Consider the following 15,851-nt stretch of genomic DNA (forward strand, 5'->3'; position numbering starts at 1 on the left):
CTATGTGTTTTGTAGTTTATTTTTTGAATCCAGCCTACCGGCGGGGGCGGGGGCACCAACTCTTAAGTCCCTAACCAAACTCTGTTTTGGCTGCTAGTCCACATCAGCTAGGTAATTACAAAAGCACCCGTCAATTGAAGCTTTTTAAGACATACATTATTAATGATTAAATTTAAATTATTTCATGGACGGTTATCATAGAATTAATTTGATTCTAATATAACCATTGTCCTAATAAACTAAATCAATATCAATGAAGAACCTTTCCTCGGCAATAATATTTACAAAATCCCATGGAACTCCTTAGGCTGCTATGAGTTAGAAAAATTCAACACCAACATGTCAATTAACAAGAATCCATTTATTAGCCAACGTCTGTCATCTCTGTTTTCTTTACATTTATTTGTGCATTGGAATATATAAAAAAAAAAATTCGGATTGCTTTAAAATTATTATGTTAATAAAATAAAATTGGGCTTGGGCTTGGGCTTGGGCTTTTCAAGTTACAAGTGTGAACTTGCATTAATTGCACACAACAATTTCACAGAAAATGATAAACCGTTACAAGTTTTTTTGCACTATCTTCATAAATTCATTTTGGATTTTTCCTTCCTTTTGTTAATATAACCATATTCGCTTAAATGTCTCAATTATGTTATTAAAAGGTTTTTTAGAATTTTCTTTCCAACAAACTCTTTAAATACTTTCTTATATATGATAACTCTCTGTATTTTCGTTTGTGGTTTGATTACAGTCCAAAATTTAGAAAAAGAAAAAAATGGAGAACATAAAGGCTGCATCAATGGTGATGTTTATAGTCATAATGTTATGTTTTTCATCAAACAGACCTGGAGTAGAGGGGGTTAGAGGAGAAGAAAATGATCTGATTGAGGCTATTTGCAAAAAGACCTCGTACCCAGATGTATGTATCAAGACTTTAAGGTCAAGTCCTGGTAGCTCTGGTGCGGATGTCAAAGGTCTAGCTCACATCATAGTTGAATCGGCATCAACATACTCTAATGATACGTATGAACAAATCAAGAAGTTGCTTAAGGAAACCAAAGATAAGGCTATGAGAAACTGTCTCGATGTTTGCTTTCAAGTTTACGATCTAACTATCCATGACATCCCCAAGGCTATAAAATATCTGGAGAGTGGTGATTATGACTCTGCCACAGAGTATGCAAATGATGGAATAATTGACAGTGATACTTGTGAAAGTTCTTTTAAGGAATTTCCAGAAATTCCGAAGTCGCCACTTACTGATAGAAATAATGGTTTGACTGAGCTTTGTGTAATTGCTTTGGATATGATCGACTTGTTAAAATGATAATCTTAGGTGTTATCCAAAATAAATAAATAAATCAAGAATTCTATTGCTATTCTATCATGTCGAATGCGTACATTATTAGCAATTTTTATGTTGATATGTCACTTGAGTTCAAATTTTAAAAGGTAAGGCGTTAATAAGAAATTGATATGGGTTTTGCTAAAAGACTAAAAAAATTAAAATTTTTGTTCATAGAGGTGGGGATGGGTTGTGTTTAATGAGGTTTATAAAAATCGAACTCAACTCACTATTGCTGGAATGAGAAAAAATCAATCTGATGAGTATTAAAAATTATTTAATTATCAAGCGACAATAATGTTATTTTGTACTTATATTATAATTTATATTTCTTTTTATCTAATATATTAGGAATTATTAATTATGTCTTAACTATATTTAATTTTATGTATTTATGTGTGTTTTATTAGGTAAAATATTAATTTCATGTAATTCGAGACTCCAAACATATAAACATATATCAAATTTGGATTCCGAAGGTCCGAAGGTCCGAAAATCTTAAGATGAGTCAAGACCGGCTTAAAATTGAGCTTGTGCAAAAAAAGTTTACTTTTTTGTTAACCGAGCACTGATTGAATGATAAAATGAGCTTACAATAGATATGAGTGCATGGGATAGATGGCAAATTTGACTAAATCTCAACCGTTCATGATTCAATGGCCATGATTGTGCCACGTGGCAATGTTGGTGAAGCAAGTTATAGGATCCGAATTTTTGTATTCGAGTCAACCTGATCCAACCATTAACTCCCAAAATCTCAACCGTTCTTTGACCAAATCGGATGCTTCACAAGATACCACATATAATGTTGACTTTTGAAGTTTGAGCAGCTGTTGGATCTTGATCTAATGGTTGTGAGGAGCGCATGCATGAAGCTTACGATGGACTGCAAAGCACTGAATTATAAATTTATTTTTCTATAAATTGAGCCTCATTTTTATGTTTTTGATCATCTCTTATTCCTTTCAATTATTAGTAATTTAATTTTAATAATTATTTTTATTTCAATTATGTTTAGCTAAAAAATAATAGTTAGGGTAATTAAGGTGAACTCTTAGGAAATAAATATGATTTAATCAAATTCTAATTTTTATTATGTAAATTTAATTATTTTCTATTTAATTTTATACATATTTTATATTTTAAAATTTTGATTTATTGTAGACAAATTGATGTAGGAACTTAATTTATGTTATTTTAGGTATTTTAGGATTATAGAATATTTATTATTTTAGGATTTTTTATTTTAATTTAAGTCAATTATGGTATGTATCTTAGTTTTTTGTTTCCATTATAATTGTGATTTAGTCAATTATGGGGGGAGGTGTAGCGGAAGCGGGATTGATTGGATAGAAAATGTTAGATATTGTTTTAGTATTGGACCAAGCCAACACGATTAGCTTACACTCTAATCGAAGCGTGATTAGATATCGTTCTAACCAGGACGACTGAATGAGATTTTTAATAACACATACAGCGAGATTAGATGACACTCTAATCCAAACGACAATAAAAGAGAGATTTTGATAGATAATCCCAAAGGAAATTATAAAAGGGGAGTTTTATTGAATAATTAAATCTAAACTTCTCAAAACAATAACAAGACCTCTCTATTTATAATAGAGGAAACCCACTTTCCTAAGTTAACGTAAAACAAAAAACTAAATCATAATTATAATGGAAATAAAAGAATAAGATAAATACCATAATTGACTCAAAATAAAATAGAAAATCCTAAAATAATATATATTCTATAATCCTAAATTACCTAAAATAATGTAAATTAACTTACTACATCAAAAGTTTTAGGTGTAAACTGGGCACCAGTCGTTGGTATCATGGTTTTTGTAGATGTGTCGATTTTCTTGAACCTTGTCAAAGCAAAGGTGATTGCACTGAAAGATGTCCTCAAAAATGCCCTGAAAAAACTTTTCTAGTAACTGCCATTGCATTTGTAATTAATTCTTTGAGCTTGAAAATAACTTAAGATGCTAATTTAACCATCTATAAAATGCAATAAATTTCATCTGCGATTTATTTTTTTAAAAAAAAAACTTTGGCCACGATTTCTAGAAATATTGCTTTTGATAATTAAGAAGAAAAGAAGTATTGCATGCATAAGAGTCTCTAAAAATAAATGTGTTAAAACTAGTAGTTTGGAGGCCTAATTTCATATAATCCAACTAAAATTTAGCCTAAAAGTTTACACCAAAGTTATGGAGAGTCCTACTTCAAAATTGAGAGAAACTCCACTTTTAAATCAGAAGACTCAAATCTTCCACCTGAAAATGAGGTAAACAGGCATAAATCACTTCGCCAAAGAGTGGTTGACATGAGAAAGTGACATAGTACTTATCTCCCAGAGATGAATTGCATCCATATACATTAATACTATAAAAAAACCGTGCTATATATTTCTGGCAATGCATTGATCTTATCTTGGTTTAGCAGTGAAAGTGAAATTTTCTGATGGAAAGTAATAGGGAATAGAATATTAAAGGATCATATTTAATTGAGAATGATGATGTCATCAAAATATATTATCTTATTTACGTTCTTTGAGATGTTATTAATCGTTTAACATTCATAATTTGTAAGGGCACAAATATAAAAATATTAGTTTTTATTTTTTTAAATTAAAAAACGAACAACTTTATATTTATTTTTAGCGATTCAGAAAAAAAAATATGAACATGCTATTTAGATTCAAATATTCAGCTCTATTCAGATTTCAAATAAAAAAACAAACGCCATCCAGTATTTTGATGAATTGTGAGAGGGAATTAATTAGTTTCAGAAAACCACATGGGATTTTAATCATTTTCCCCTCTAAATGACACGTATCTCAAAAGGTAGTGTATAGGTCGTCCGTGTTCTATGATTTATTGCCGATGTACAAAGTATAAATAAAAATATAACTCTTCAAAAAATAAAATTGTTCAAGTTGGATTTTTCTGATAGTGACTAGAAATATAGTCGACCCCAATCTACTCAAAACTTATTGCTGTTGAGCTGACCTCATTAATACAACTGGAGCCTATGTTGGCGACCTGCTTTACAAGGACGACCTGAGGTTTATATGAATGACATGGTTTAAGAATACAACCTTAAGCCTCTATGAGCGACCGGGAGATTCACCAGTCCGATCTAGAAGTGAAGTAATCCGACCTCGAAATTCATTGGTCCAACCCGAGAATTAGCTTGACATGAAAATTATTGGTTAAGATAACGTGACCTAATTTCTAGGAAAGTTGTGTGCCATGATTTATTTAAACCACTTCCTACTAACAACTACTTGAAACTGCTGAGCAAAGTGGGCTTAAACTAAGGAGATAACCTCCCATAACCAAGAGCCTATTTAAGCTGAAGAGGGCAACAGAGGAATGAGTTAGAAAAATCAACCAAAATATTCTACAAACCACCCATTTAAAAGCCTTAACATTCCCTACAAGATTTTCAACTCCTCTACCAAAAAAATTCCTTGATTTTAACTTTTCACAATTCTTCTTTCTCATTCTTCCTCCTCTTATACACAATTTCTAACTTATGTATCAGAGGGTCTATGCCAGAACCCAACCGATGTATCCTAACCGTGTTTTCTGGTTGGTAGGTATATAAAGTTGCGATCACACCGATGTTTGAGCTTGGATTCGTGTTGTTATCCCATAAAGAAAACAAATTCAGCTGTTGAGGTGTTGGCGTCGTCTGTGGGTAACGGTGCAAAAAGCCATACATTTTAGGATTTAAAGGGAGAAGACTATCATATTAGAAAATTGCAATGGATGATGACCAAGATAGGCAGACCTTGTGCCAATTGGCAGAGGAAATAAATGCCATTGCATATAAGAGATAGAAAATAGGGATCAAGAGGCAAATGGCAAGCTTTGAGGAGATGATCAAGGGGTTGGTTGATTCTCAAGTCAGAGGGGCTCAAATTCGAAATAGTGATCCAGAAAGTAGGGGAGAAGAGAGAGAAAAGAGCTTGGTGGTGAACAACAGAGCGGGATGAGGCTATCTCAAGTTGGGGTACGATAGAATAATAGAAGTGCAGTAGAACAAGTGAATGAGTTGAGGGGGAGAATCAATGACCTGAATAATGAAAAGGAAAGGGAAGAGTTGAGAGACCCCCAATAGTCAAATGAGCTTGAGCAGCGAATGCTGCAATTTCAAAAAACTCTAGAGGCATTAGAAGCGAAAACGAAGGGCAAAAACGTGGTAGAAAGGTTTTTACTTGATGACGAGTCCCCTTTAGTACCTGAAGAGATGGCGGTAACTTTGCCACCCAAGTATGTGGTTCCAGCCTTAGTGTATTAAGAAAAAATGGACCCGAATCATCATGTGGAGAAGTTTAATGAGATGACCGGGATTCAAGGTTTGAATGATTTTCAAAGGTGCCGTGTTTTTTCTTTAACTCTAAAAGGACATGCACGGGAATGGTACCAGAGATTAAAGAATGGAAGCATAGGAATTTCAAGGAGTTATGTGAGCTTTTCACTATGCATTTTAGAGGTTCATACATACTAGAGTAGGATACAAGCAAGTTGAAAATTTTGGTCCAAGGAGAATTTGAAAGTTTGAGGAGTTTTGTGATCAGTATCATAAAAAGGTTTATCGATCTAGGGGCCTTTGATCATTCAGATGCTCTGAAAGGATTAAAGAAGGGGTTGAGAATCAATCGATTATGGAATAGCTTATATAGTGAAGGGATAATAACATACGTTGAGGCATACAACCAGGCAAAATTAGATACGAAAGCTGAAGATGCAGAGGAAGAAAAGAGGAGAATAGAATTGCAGATAAGGGGTCCAATGAGAAGGGGAGACCCGAGAAGAAGAGGAGATAATTTTGGGTATAACTCGAGAATGAACACGAATGATGGACGTCATTACAACAAAGGTTGTTTAATTACAGACGACCAGAAAGGCCGGGTCGAGATTGGGAAAGAAATCATGAAAGAAGATAAATCTCATTAATAGGTAGGGACTGAGAGGGAGGAAATAATTATGGGAAGAATCAGCGGGAGAATTGATAAGAGAGTATAATAGGTTGCCACCGCCTGTAGATCGAAAAGGATCGAGATCTGACCATGGGGTGAACTTAGTAGAGCAGGGCGAAAGATACACTCCACTGAACACAAGCAAAGTAAAAATTTATGTTTTAATAAAAGATAAGGGGTTACTAACCCCGCTAAAGCCGATTGTAGGGGGTCTGGGCAGAAGTGCTCGCCACAAGTATTGCGAGTTTCACAAGATGTCCAGACATGGAACAACAGATTGCATAAACTTAAAAGAGCAGATTGAGTAGCTAGTGCAAAATCAATAACTAAAGGAGTACGTGGATGACCAAGGAAGTGGTGGGAGAACGGGAAACATCAGAGATAATATGGCAATGATGATTATGGGAAGACCGACCCTAATAAGAGACTTAAACCGTTCAAGGAGAAATTACAGTAGATATTCATTAAAAAGTTATGAGGTGAATTTTAATATTCCGGCACCAAAAAAGCAGCGGGTTCAAAGGGTGCCAATCATGTTCACAAATAAAGACGAGGAAGTGGTCGCACATCCATATGAGGATGCACTTATAGTGAAGATTATGTTGGTAGGGCATGAGTTGAATCAAGCTCCTGTGGATAGGGGAAGCTCAATCGACATTTTATTTAAGCAAACCTTGGAAGATCTACAAATAGGGGACCTCAAGTTTGATCCTGTCAAAACACCGTTAAAGGGGTTTGGCAGAGCTGAGCTAATTCCCCTTAGGGTGATTGACTTAACACTAACAATAGGGTCTAGCCCACTACAAAAGACAGTAATAGTGACATGGGTAATAGTTAATGAGCCTAGCCCTCATCAAGTTAGTTTGGACAGACCATTCAATAGGATAGTAGGAGCGGTGAGCTCAACCCATATTGTAAAGTTTAGAGTTCAAAGTGGGGTTGGAGTGATAAAGGGCCAGTAATAAGTAGTTCGAAGCTGTTACGCTATAATAGCAAGAGAATCCATGCAAATCATAAGTATCAACCCACAAGCTGAGACTAGATTGTGCCAACAACGACCTAATGAAGAAATGAAGCAAGTGCCAGTAAGTGAGGATGACCCGAGCAAAGTGGTAAGAGTGGGAACAAAAATAACGAATCACATTTCTAATGAGCTTCAGAATTTATTAGTGGAGTACAATGATATATTTTCTTGGAGTCATGAAGATATGCTGGGAATAGACCCACGAATTATGTGTCACCACTTGGCTATAGATAAAAGACATAAGACCAGGAAGTAGAAAAGAAGAGTGTTCAACCAAGAAAGGTATGAGGCCATACATGATGAGGTAGATAAACTGTTGAAAGCGGGGTTTATAAAGGAAGTGAATTATCCATAATGGGTTTCGAATATAGTAATGGTTAAGAAGGCGAATGAAAAAAGAAGGATGTGTGTATACTTTACCAACCTCAACAAAGCTTGTCCTAAAGTAGTTTCATTCTCTCAAAGATTGATCAGTTAGTGGATTTAACAGCTAGGCATGGCTTGATGAGTTCTATGGATGCACTCTCAAGATACAACCAGATTCGCATGTCCGTAGCAGATGAAGAAAAGATATCTTTTGTGCCCAACCAAGGATTGTATTGCTACCATATAATGTCATTCGAATTAAAAAATGCAGGAGCTTTTTATCAGAGGTTTGGCAAACAAGCTCTTCAAAGCCTTTGATTGGTAAAACGATAGAAGTATATATAGATGACATAATAACTAAGTCTGTTGAGCTGGCCAAACGGGCAGCGCATTTGCGTGAGATGTTTGAAGTGCTATGAAAGAATCAAATGAAGTTGAATCTAGAAAAGTGTGCCTTTAGAGTGGAGTTGGGGAAGTTTTTAGGCTTCTTGGTTAGTCAAAGGGGGATAGAAGCTAATCTAGAAAAAGTAAAGGTCATCATCAACATAAGATCACCGAAGGACCTTAAAGATGTTCAGAATCATGCTGAGCGGGTTCATTTCAAAAGCATTAGATAAATGCCATTCATTTTTTAAATTGATGAAGAAAGGAAAAAGATTGAAATGGTTAGAAGAATGTGAAACAACATTTTAACAACTAAAGGCGTATTTGGCCAATGTACCAATTCTAGCTAAGCCCTCAGTAGGTGATGCTCTCTTGCTCTACTTAACGGTCTTAAATTATTCAACTAGCTCGGTTTTGGTAAAAGAAAAAGGTAGAGTCCAACGTCCGGTATACTACATGAGCAGATCTCTTACAGGGGCGGAAGTAAGATATCTTATTGCGGAAAAGTGGGCGATAGCTTTAGTTGTAGTCGCAAGAAAGCTGAGGCTATATTTCTAAGCTTATGAGATTGTGGTTGTCACCAATCAACCTTTGAGACAAATTTTGCACAAACAAGATATTTCAGGAAGGCTAATTAAGTGGTCAGTATAACTAAGTAAATTCAACATCAGTTACCGACCGAGGTCCGCAATTAAAGATTAGGCTCCGGTAGACTTCATCAACGATTATAGTAAAGGGAGTGAAGAGATGGATACCGAACATGAGACTAAAGGTGTAAAAAAAAAAGAATGATATATGGGAACTTAATGTAGATGGAGCTGCAAACCCAGAACGATCAGTGGGGGAATTGTTCTAGTTTCGCCTAACCAAGAAGAAGTGTGCTACACTCTCAAGTATGAATTCCAACCTACAAACAATGAAGCAGAATATGAAGCTTTCATTGTAGGTCTAAAATTAGTAAAGGCATTGGGGGTTCGGCATTTGAAGGTGAAGAGTGACTTGCAACTGGTATTAAATTACCTGAATAAGATATTTCAAGCCAAAAGTGAGAACGTGACCAAGTATTTGAGCAAAGCACTACAATTATGGGGTAGTTTTGATCAAGCTACAATGGAGCAAGTTCCGAGAGGAGAGAATTACTGAGCAGATTATATAGTAAGACTAGCAGATACAAAATGCCCAAAGTTTCCATGAGAAATCCTATTGGAGTCAGTTTCAAAGCCATATATAGCAAATCTTGAGATAGAAGTTTGTATGGTAGAAGATGAGAAGAGCCTGATGGTGCCTATCATAAGGTATATTGAATTTGGGGAATAACCTTAAAATAAAGCAGAGGCAAGAAGGCTGCGATGTCAGGCAACATGATACTTCATTATCGAAGGTGTACTTTTAGGAGAGGTTATACTTTACCTTACGTATGATATTTGGGCTCAGCTGATGCCAATAATATGATGAGGGAGGTGCACGAGGGAATTCATGGAGATCACGGTGGAGGTACGGCATTGGCCCATAAAATAATAAGGCAAGGTTATTTTTAGCCAACTATGCATGAAGATGAGCGAGAGTTAGTCCGAAGATGCGGTGAATGCCAAAAGTTTGTTGTAATTACAAGACAACCACTAGAAAACATGATGACAATGGTGAACACTTATCCATTTGTATAATGGGGGGTGGATCTTATCGGACCTGTGCCGACCGGGAGAGGCCAAATGAAATATGCAATGGTGGCTATTGACTATTTTACTAAGTGGATTGAAGTTGAACCGCTTCAAAAAATAATGAGAAACAAACAATAGATTTCATATGGAGGAATGTGATTTGCATATATGGCCTACCGTAAGTTATTATCACCAATAATGGAACTCGGTTCAATAATGCGAATTTCAAGAAGTTTTGTGCTCAACTCGGCATTGAGCTTCGGTTTAGTTCACTTGCTCATCCAAAGGCAAACGAACAAGTGGAAGTGGCGACCAAAACTATAAAGCAGTTGTTGAAGAAAATGTTGGATGAGAAGAAGGGAGCTTGGGTGGATGAGCTTCCAGGAGTGTTATGGGCTTATAGAACGATCGCAAAGACTTCAACGGGGGAGACTGCATTCTCGCTTGCTTTCGGACATGAGACAATAATCCCAACTGAGGTTGGCATCGAGACACATTGCACAAAATATTATGATGAGATAGGGAACAAATAACAGATGTTGTTGGATTTAGATTTGCTTGATGAAAAGAGAGGGGCAACAAGAGGTCGAGCAGTAATTTACCAGCAAAAAGTGGCTAAGTTTTACAATAAGAATGTTCAACTGTGACAACTTCAGGAGGGGGACCTGGTGCTTCGTAAAGTCAACCAGTCAATCAAAAAGCCAACTGATGAAGTTCTAAGGCCGAGCTGGGAAAGGCCATACAAAGTACTACACTCATTTGGTAATATTGCATGCAAGTTATGTTATCCAGATGGCAGGGTCATTGACAAGGCATGGCATGCAGAGCAGCTATGAAAATACAATCAGTAGGTTAATCTTATCAATATTGTTCTTGTTTGTTTTCTTTAAATATAATAGGAAAGTTTGCTTATTTGTTATTTCAATTTGTTCATGTTTAATTCTGTAATTTTTGTTATATTAATATCAACAAAGTTATTCAGAAGTGCAACTCTTAATATTTCTCTACTTGTGATAGGTCTTATTTGAGATCAAGATCTACATTCGGGCCTTATTGAGGTCTGACGTGAATAATTTATCTAATCTTATTGAAATTGAGATCGGTGTTTGGCCTTGTTGAGGTCCGACATGAATCATTTATCCAATCTTATTGAGATTGAGATCAACTTTTGGCCTTGTTGAGGTCTAACGTGAATAATTTATCCAATCTTATTGAGATTGAGATTGACTTTTAGCCTTATTGAGGTCCAACGTGAAACATTTATCCTATTTTATTGAGATTGAGATTAACATTTAGGCCTTGTTGAAGTCCTATGTGAATAACTATCCAATCTTATTGGAGATTGAGATTTACATTTAGGCCTTATTAAGGTCCTATATGAATAATCATTCAGTCTTATTTCAGATTGAGGTCGACATTCGGAGAGTTCTTACATGAATAATCATCTTCTCGTTCGAAAATAGGAGTTCATAGTTGGGCATTATTGAGGTCCAATGAAAATATGTTGACCCGGACTTACCACGATCAAGGTAAGAAGCTAAATTTTAGTCTTATCAATGTCCAACCTAATTTAATCATTTGATATTCTCATTTAAATTATTTACTCCAACCTTAGTCAGATAGATATTGGTTATTTTACAATCATCCTCGCCTCATTTAGGTTGACAAATTTTTATAATTATGTTAAGTTTGAAATTTTAGGTTGAGGTCGACATTTTAGCTTGGTAGGATCTACGGCTGAGGTCAACATTTTAGTTTTATGAGGCCTACGGTTGAGGTCGACACTTTAATTTTGTGAGATCTGCGATTGAGGTCGACGTTTCAGCTTGGTAAGATCTATAGCTGAGGTCGACATTTTAGTTTTATAAGGCTTACGGTTGAGGTCGACACTTTAGCTTTGTGAGATATAAGGTTTAGGTCGACATTTTAGTTTTGTGAGACCTGCGGTTGAGGTTGACACTTTAGTTTTGTGAGATATACGGTTGAGGTCAATGTTTTAACTTGGTAAGATCTACAGCTGAGGTCGACATTTTAGTTTTATGAGGCCTACGATTGAGGTTGACATTTTAGCTTTGTGAGATCTAAGGTTGAGGTTCACATTTTAGTTTTGCATTGTGAGGTCTACAATTGAAGTCAGCATTTTAGTTTTGTGAGATCTTCAGTTAAGGTTGACATTTTAGCTTGGCAGGATCTACGGTTGAGGCGTACATTTTAGCTTTATGAGGTCTACGATTGAGGCTGACATTTTCGCTTGGTAGAGATTACGGTTAAGGTCGACATTTTAGTTTTGTGAGATCTACGGTTGAGGTTGACATTTTAGCTTGGTAAGATTTGTGGTTGAGATCGACATTTTAAGTTTGTAAGGTTTACAGTTGAGGTCAACATTTTAGCTTGGTAGGGCCTACGATTGAGGTCGATATTTTAGTTTTATGAGATCTGCGGTTAAGATTGAGATTTTAGCTTGGTAGGATCTACGGGTGATATCGATATTTTAGCTTTGTAAGGATTTATGGTTGATGTTGACATTGTAGCTTGAGGTCTATGGTTGAGGTAGATCTTTTTTCGAGGTCTATGGTGAGGTCAACATTTGTGCTTCTTAAGGTCGACATTTCCAGCCTAGTTACAGTCGGCAATAGCCTAAACATCTTTAGTCTTGTTGTGGTCGGCATTAGTTTTGTTAAAAATTAATGTGCATGCCACATAATGATTATCCGAATACAAAAACAAAATGAAAGCTCCACAATGGTTATACAAGTTCGTAACACTACAAAAAAGCAAGCCGTATAGCAACTTTTCAAATACACTTAAGAAGCATTCTCCTCGTCTTCAACAACTCTACTAGTTAAGGATGTCTCACCCTCTACTCTAATCTCATCACCCTGAAGAACTCGATTTGCTTCTTAATCCATACCCGATGATTTCTTCCTAGCCTTTTCTTTGCTCACATAAGCAGTCAACATCCATTGAAAGTCCATGTCCGAATGTTTTTCTTGGAACAATTTGATGCATGTCAAAATGACATCTGCCTTCAGTTGCCTTTTCTCCAATCAAATGCGTTGATAAACATCATACTTAACTTTTTCCAACTCATAACTAGGATCGGCAATCTTGGAGTCTTTGCTTGCATTAGATTTCTTTTTAGTTACTAAGTCTTATGTCAAGTGAGTATTTTCCTTGTTACGAGCATTGAGGTCACGCTTGAGCCGATCTTGCTCGCTTGTTGTCTTTTTGTTAGTGAGGTTGGCTTTCATCAGAGCGCACTCGAGTTCTTCTATTTTCGCATGGCCTTTCAATGACTTCGCAAAAGTCTCGATATGCGCAACCATTATCAAAGATTGCTAGAAAAGAAAGCATGTCAACTATGATGAAAAGTATAAATATACATCAAAGAAATAAAGGTTGTGAATTAATACCCACCTTAGCTTAGTTTCGAGCAAGCCTTCAAGAGCATGAGTAGCCGACAACTGTGAAAAATTTTCGAGGGTATCCTGGCTCAAAAACCGAGCAGCTAAGTTCACCATAGGTAGTAAGTCCTCCGCTCTTCCTCGCTTTGACTCTATGATGTCACTGCTTTTAAGTAAGCTCCCTTTCAGACATATTGGGGAAGGGGTAGGTCATAAAATGCGCAAGGGACAAGAGTCGCTAGCTCAGTCACTTTTGCTCTGAGATAGCACATTGCGAGCTGAACCGCATGTTGTTTCTCTTTTTTCTCATTCACCTTGTTTTTTTGCGATGCCCGTCATGGTTTTTTACTATGTGGTTCGCCTTCCTCATCCGATATCTCCTCGATCAAAGCTTTTGCAATTTCTGTAGGGGTACACTTGGCAGTAGACATGTTTCCTACGACAATAGCAACAATACTAAAATTAGTGAATTTTTGGCATAAGACAACAAGGATAACCACATAGTAAAATTTTACCTTTTGTTTTCTTTTTCTTGCTCTTATGTGGTAGATTGGAAATGAGACCGCTGCTCAACAATCTCTCGGGTATCAACAACAGCTTCCAATCCTCTGCATTTAGCAATTCTTTCTCAACTCTAGCACTTGACTTCTCACTTATATCAACGTTCTTCTTCCAAGCCACTCTAGTAAAAACACGTATTAGATTGTATCCTTATTTCGACCTCAACCTGAATAAAACTTGCATTACTTGGTCTACTAAAATGAGTGGGAACCTTAAACCAACCGTTGGTCAGCTCTACATCCCTACCCCAATTACCACCCACCACAAAATACTTGTTTTTCCAACCTCTACATGAGCCTGGAAAGTCAAGTACTATTCTTCTACTCTTTAATTTGGACATAAAATAGTATCATCCTTTGTGTGATTGATCCCATGTTCATTACATGAATATAAGTGAGTAAACTCCTTAAAACAAGGCTCAGTTCTGTTATGCTCAGCCCATACAACATACATACCACCTAAAATCTTCCAGACATTTGGGTCAAGCTGACCAGGACTCAAACCCATCCTTACCAACATTCGAGCAAAGTAAGGTTAAATAGGCTAGTTTAAACATTTCCATATAAATCAAAGTTTCTCCATCACCAAATTTGCTCGCCATCTCATCTTCGCCCTACAACCTCATTGTAATACTGTTGGTAATCTGATATTCCTTCCTCAATTCTTCAACCTCTTTTTCTCTGTGTATATATATATATAACGAACGAAATAGGAAACGAGGGGCATAGGACACTTACCATCTAGCTCTATTTTGGCTAAACTTCGTCAATTTTTTTTATTAGCACAGACGGTTGCAATTCAACATTTCAATGGGCTTCGCTGTGAACAAGTGGAGAAAGTGAGTTCATGTCACACGAGCCAAATATCTTGAGAAAGTAACAAACATGCATGTTTTTAATATACACACTTCAAGTCATGGTGCCATCATTACCCTTTATGGTTTTATTGTTATTATTATTATTATTTTGTTTTGTTTTGTTTTCTTCTTTCATTTTCTTTTTCTGTTTCTTTTCTCTATTCTTTTTGCCAAATTTCTTCAAACTTTTAAAACTATTAATCTTGGCATTATCTCTGTTCCGCTCTACACCATCGTTTTTCCGCTTACGGCCATATTGCTCTTTCTTTTTTGTTTCAGTTTCCAATACCATTCATGTCTTCTCAGTATTGAAAACTAGGGGGCTGGTGTTAGGTTCACAATAATTTTTTGTTTTTCATTAATTAGTTTCCAACATTGGTAATGGCTTCCTGGTATTGAAAACGAGGGGACTAATGTTCGAGTTGGATTTTTCTGATAGTGACTAGAAATATAGTCGACTCTAATTTACCTAGAACTTATTGTCATTGAGCTAACCTCATTAATACAACCTGGAGCCTAAGTTGTCAACCTGATTTACAAGTACAACCTGAAGCCTAAGTTGTCGACCTGATTTACAAGTACAACCTGAAGTTTACGTGAATGACCTGGCTTAAGAATACAATCTTAAGCCTCTATGAGCAACCAGGAGATTCACCAATCCGATCTAGAAGTGAAGTAATCCGAACTCGAAATTCATTGGTCCGACCCGAGAATTGGCTTGACATGAAAATTACTGGTTAAGATAACGTGGCCTAATTTCTAGGAAAGTTGTGTGCCACGATTTATTTAAACTACCTCCAACTGACAACTACTTGCAACTGCTGAGGAAAGTGGGATTAAACTAAGGAGGTAACCACTCACAACCAAGAGCCTATTTAAGCTGAAGAGGGCAACGGAGGAACGGGTTAGAAAAGTCAACCAAAAAATTCTACAAGCCACCTATTTAAAAGCCTTAACATTCCCTACCAGATTTTCAGCTCGTCTACCCGAAAAGTTCCCTGATTTTAACTTTTCACAATTCTTCATTCTCATTTTTCTTCCTCTTATACACAATTTCTGACTTAAGTATCGGAGAGTCTATGCTGGAACCCCACCAGTGTATGGTAACTGTGTTTTCTAGTTGGCAAGTATATAAAGTTGCGATTAGACCGATGTTTGAGCTCGGATTCGTGTTGCTATGCCCTAAAGAAAGTAAATTCAGCTGTTAAAATCATTTCTTCGGCATCAACAAAAACAATGAAAAGAAAATCACCA

General features: G+C 36.2%; 1 protein-coding gene across 1 annotated transcript; it reads left to right on the forward strand.

The window, feature by feature from the left end:
• The first annotated feature begins 778 nt into the window (after positions 1–778).
• LOC18042024 (pectinesterase inhibitor) lies at positions 779–1,330 on the forward strand. Its single transcript, XM_006431546.2, has one exon. It carries the CDS (start codon positions 779–781, stop codon positions 1,328–1,330), a length of 552 nt encoding a protein of 183 aa, XP_006431609.1.
• Positions 1,331–15,851: the final 14,521 nt, after the last annotated feature.

The sequence above is a fragment of the Citrus clementina genome, unplaced genomic scaffold (assembly GCF_000493195.1).
Source record: "Citrus clementina cultivar Clemenules unplaced genomic scaffold, Citrus_clementina_v1.0 scaffold_5, whole genome shotgun sequence".
In the NCBI taxonomy this organism is placed as follows: domain Eukaryota; kingdom Viridiplantae; phylum Streptophyta; class Magnoliopsida; order Sapindales; family Rutaceae; genus Citrus; species Citrus x clementina.

Coding starts and splice junctions, on each gene's coding strand:
- LOC18042024 (XM_006431546.2), top strand. CDS start 779: ATGGAGAACATAAAGGCTGCATCAATGGTGATGTTTATAGTCATAATG.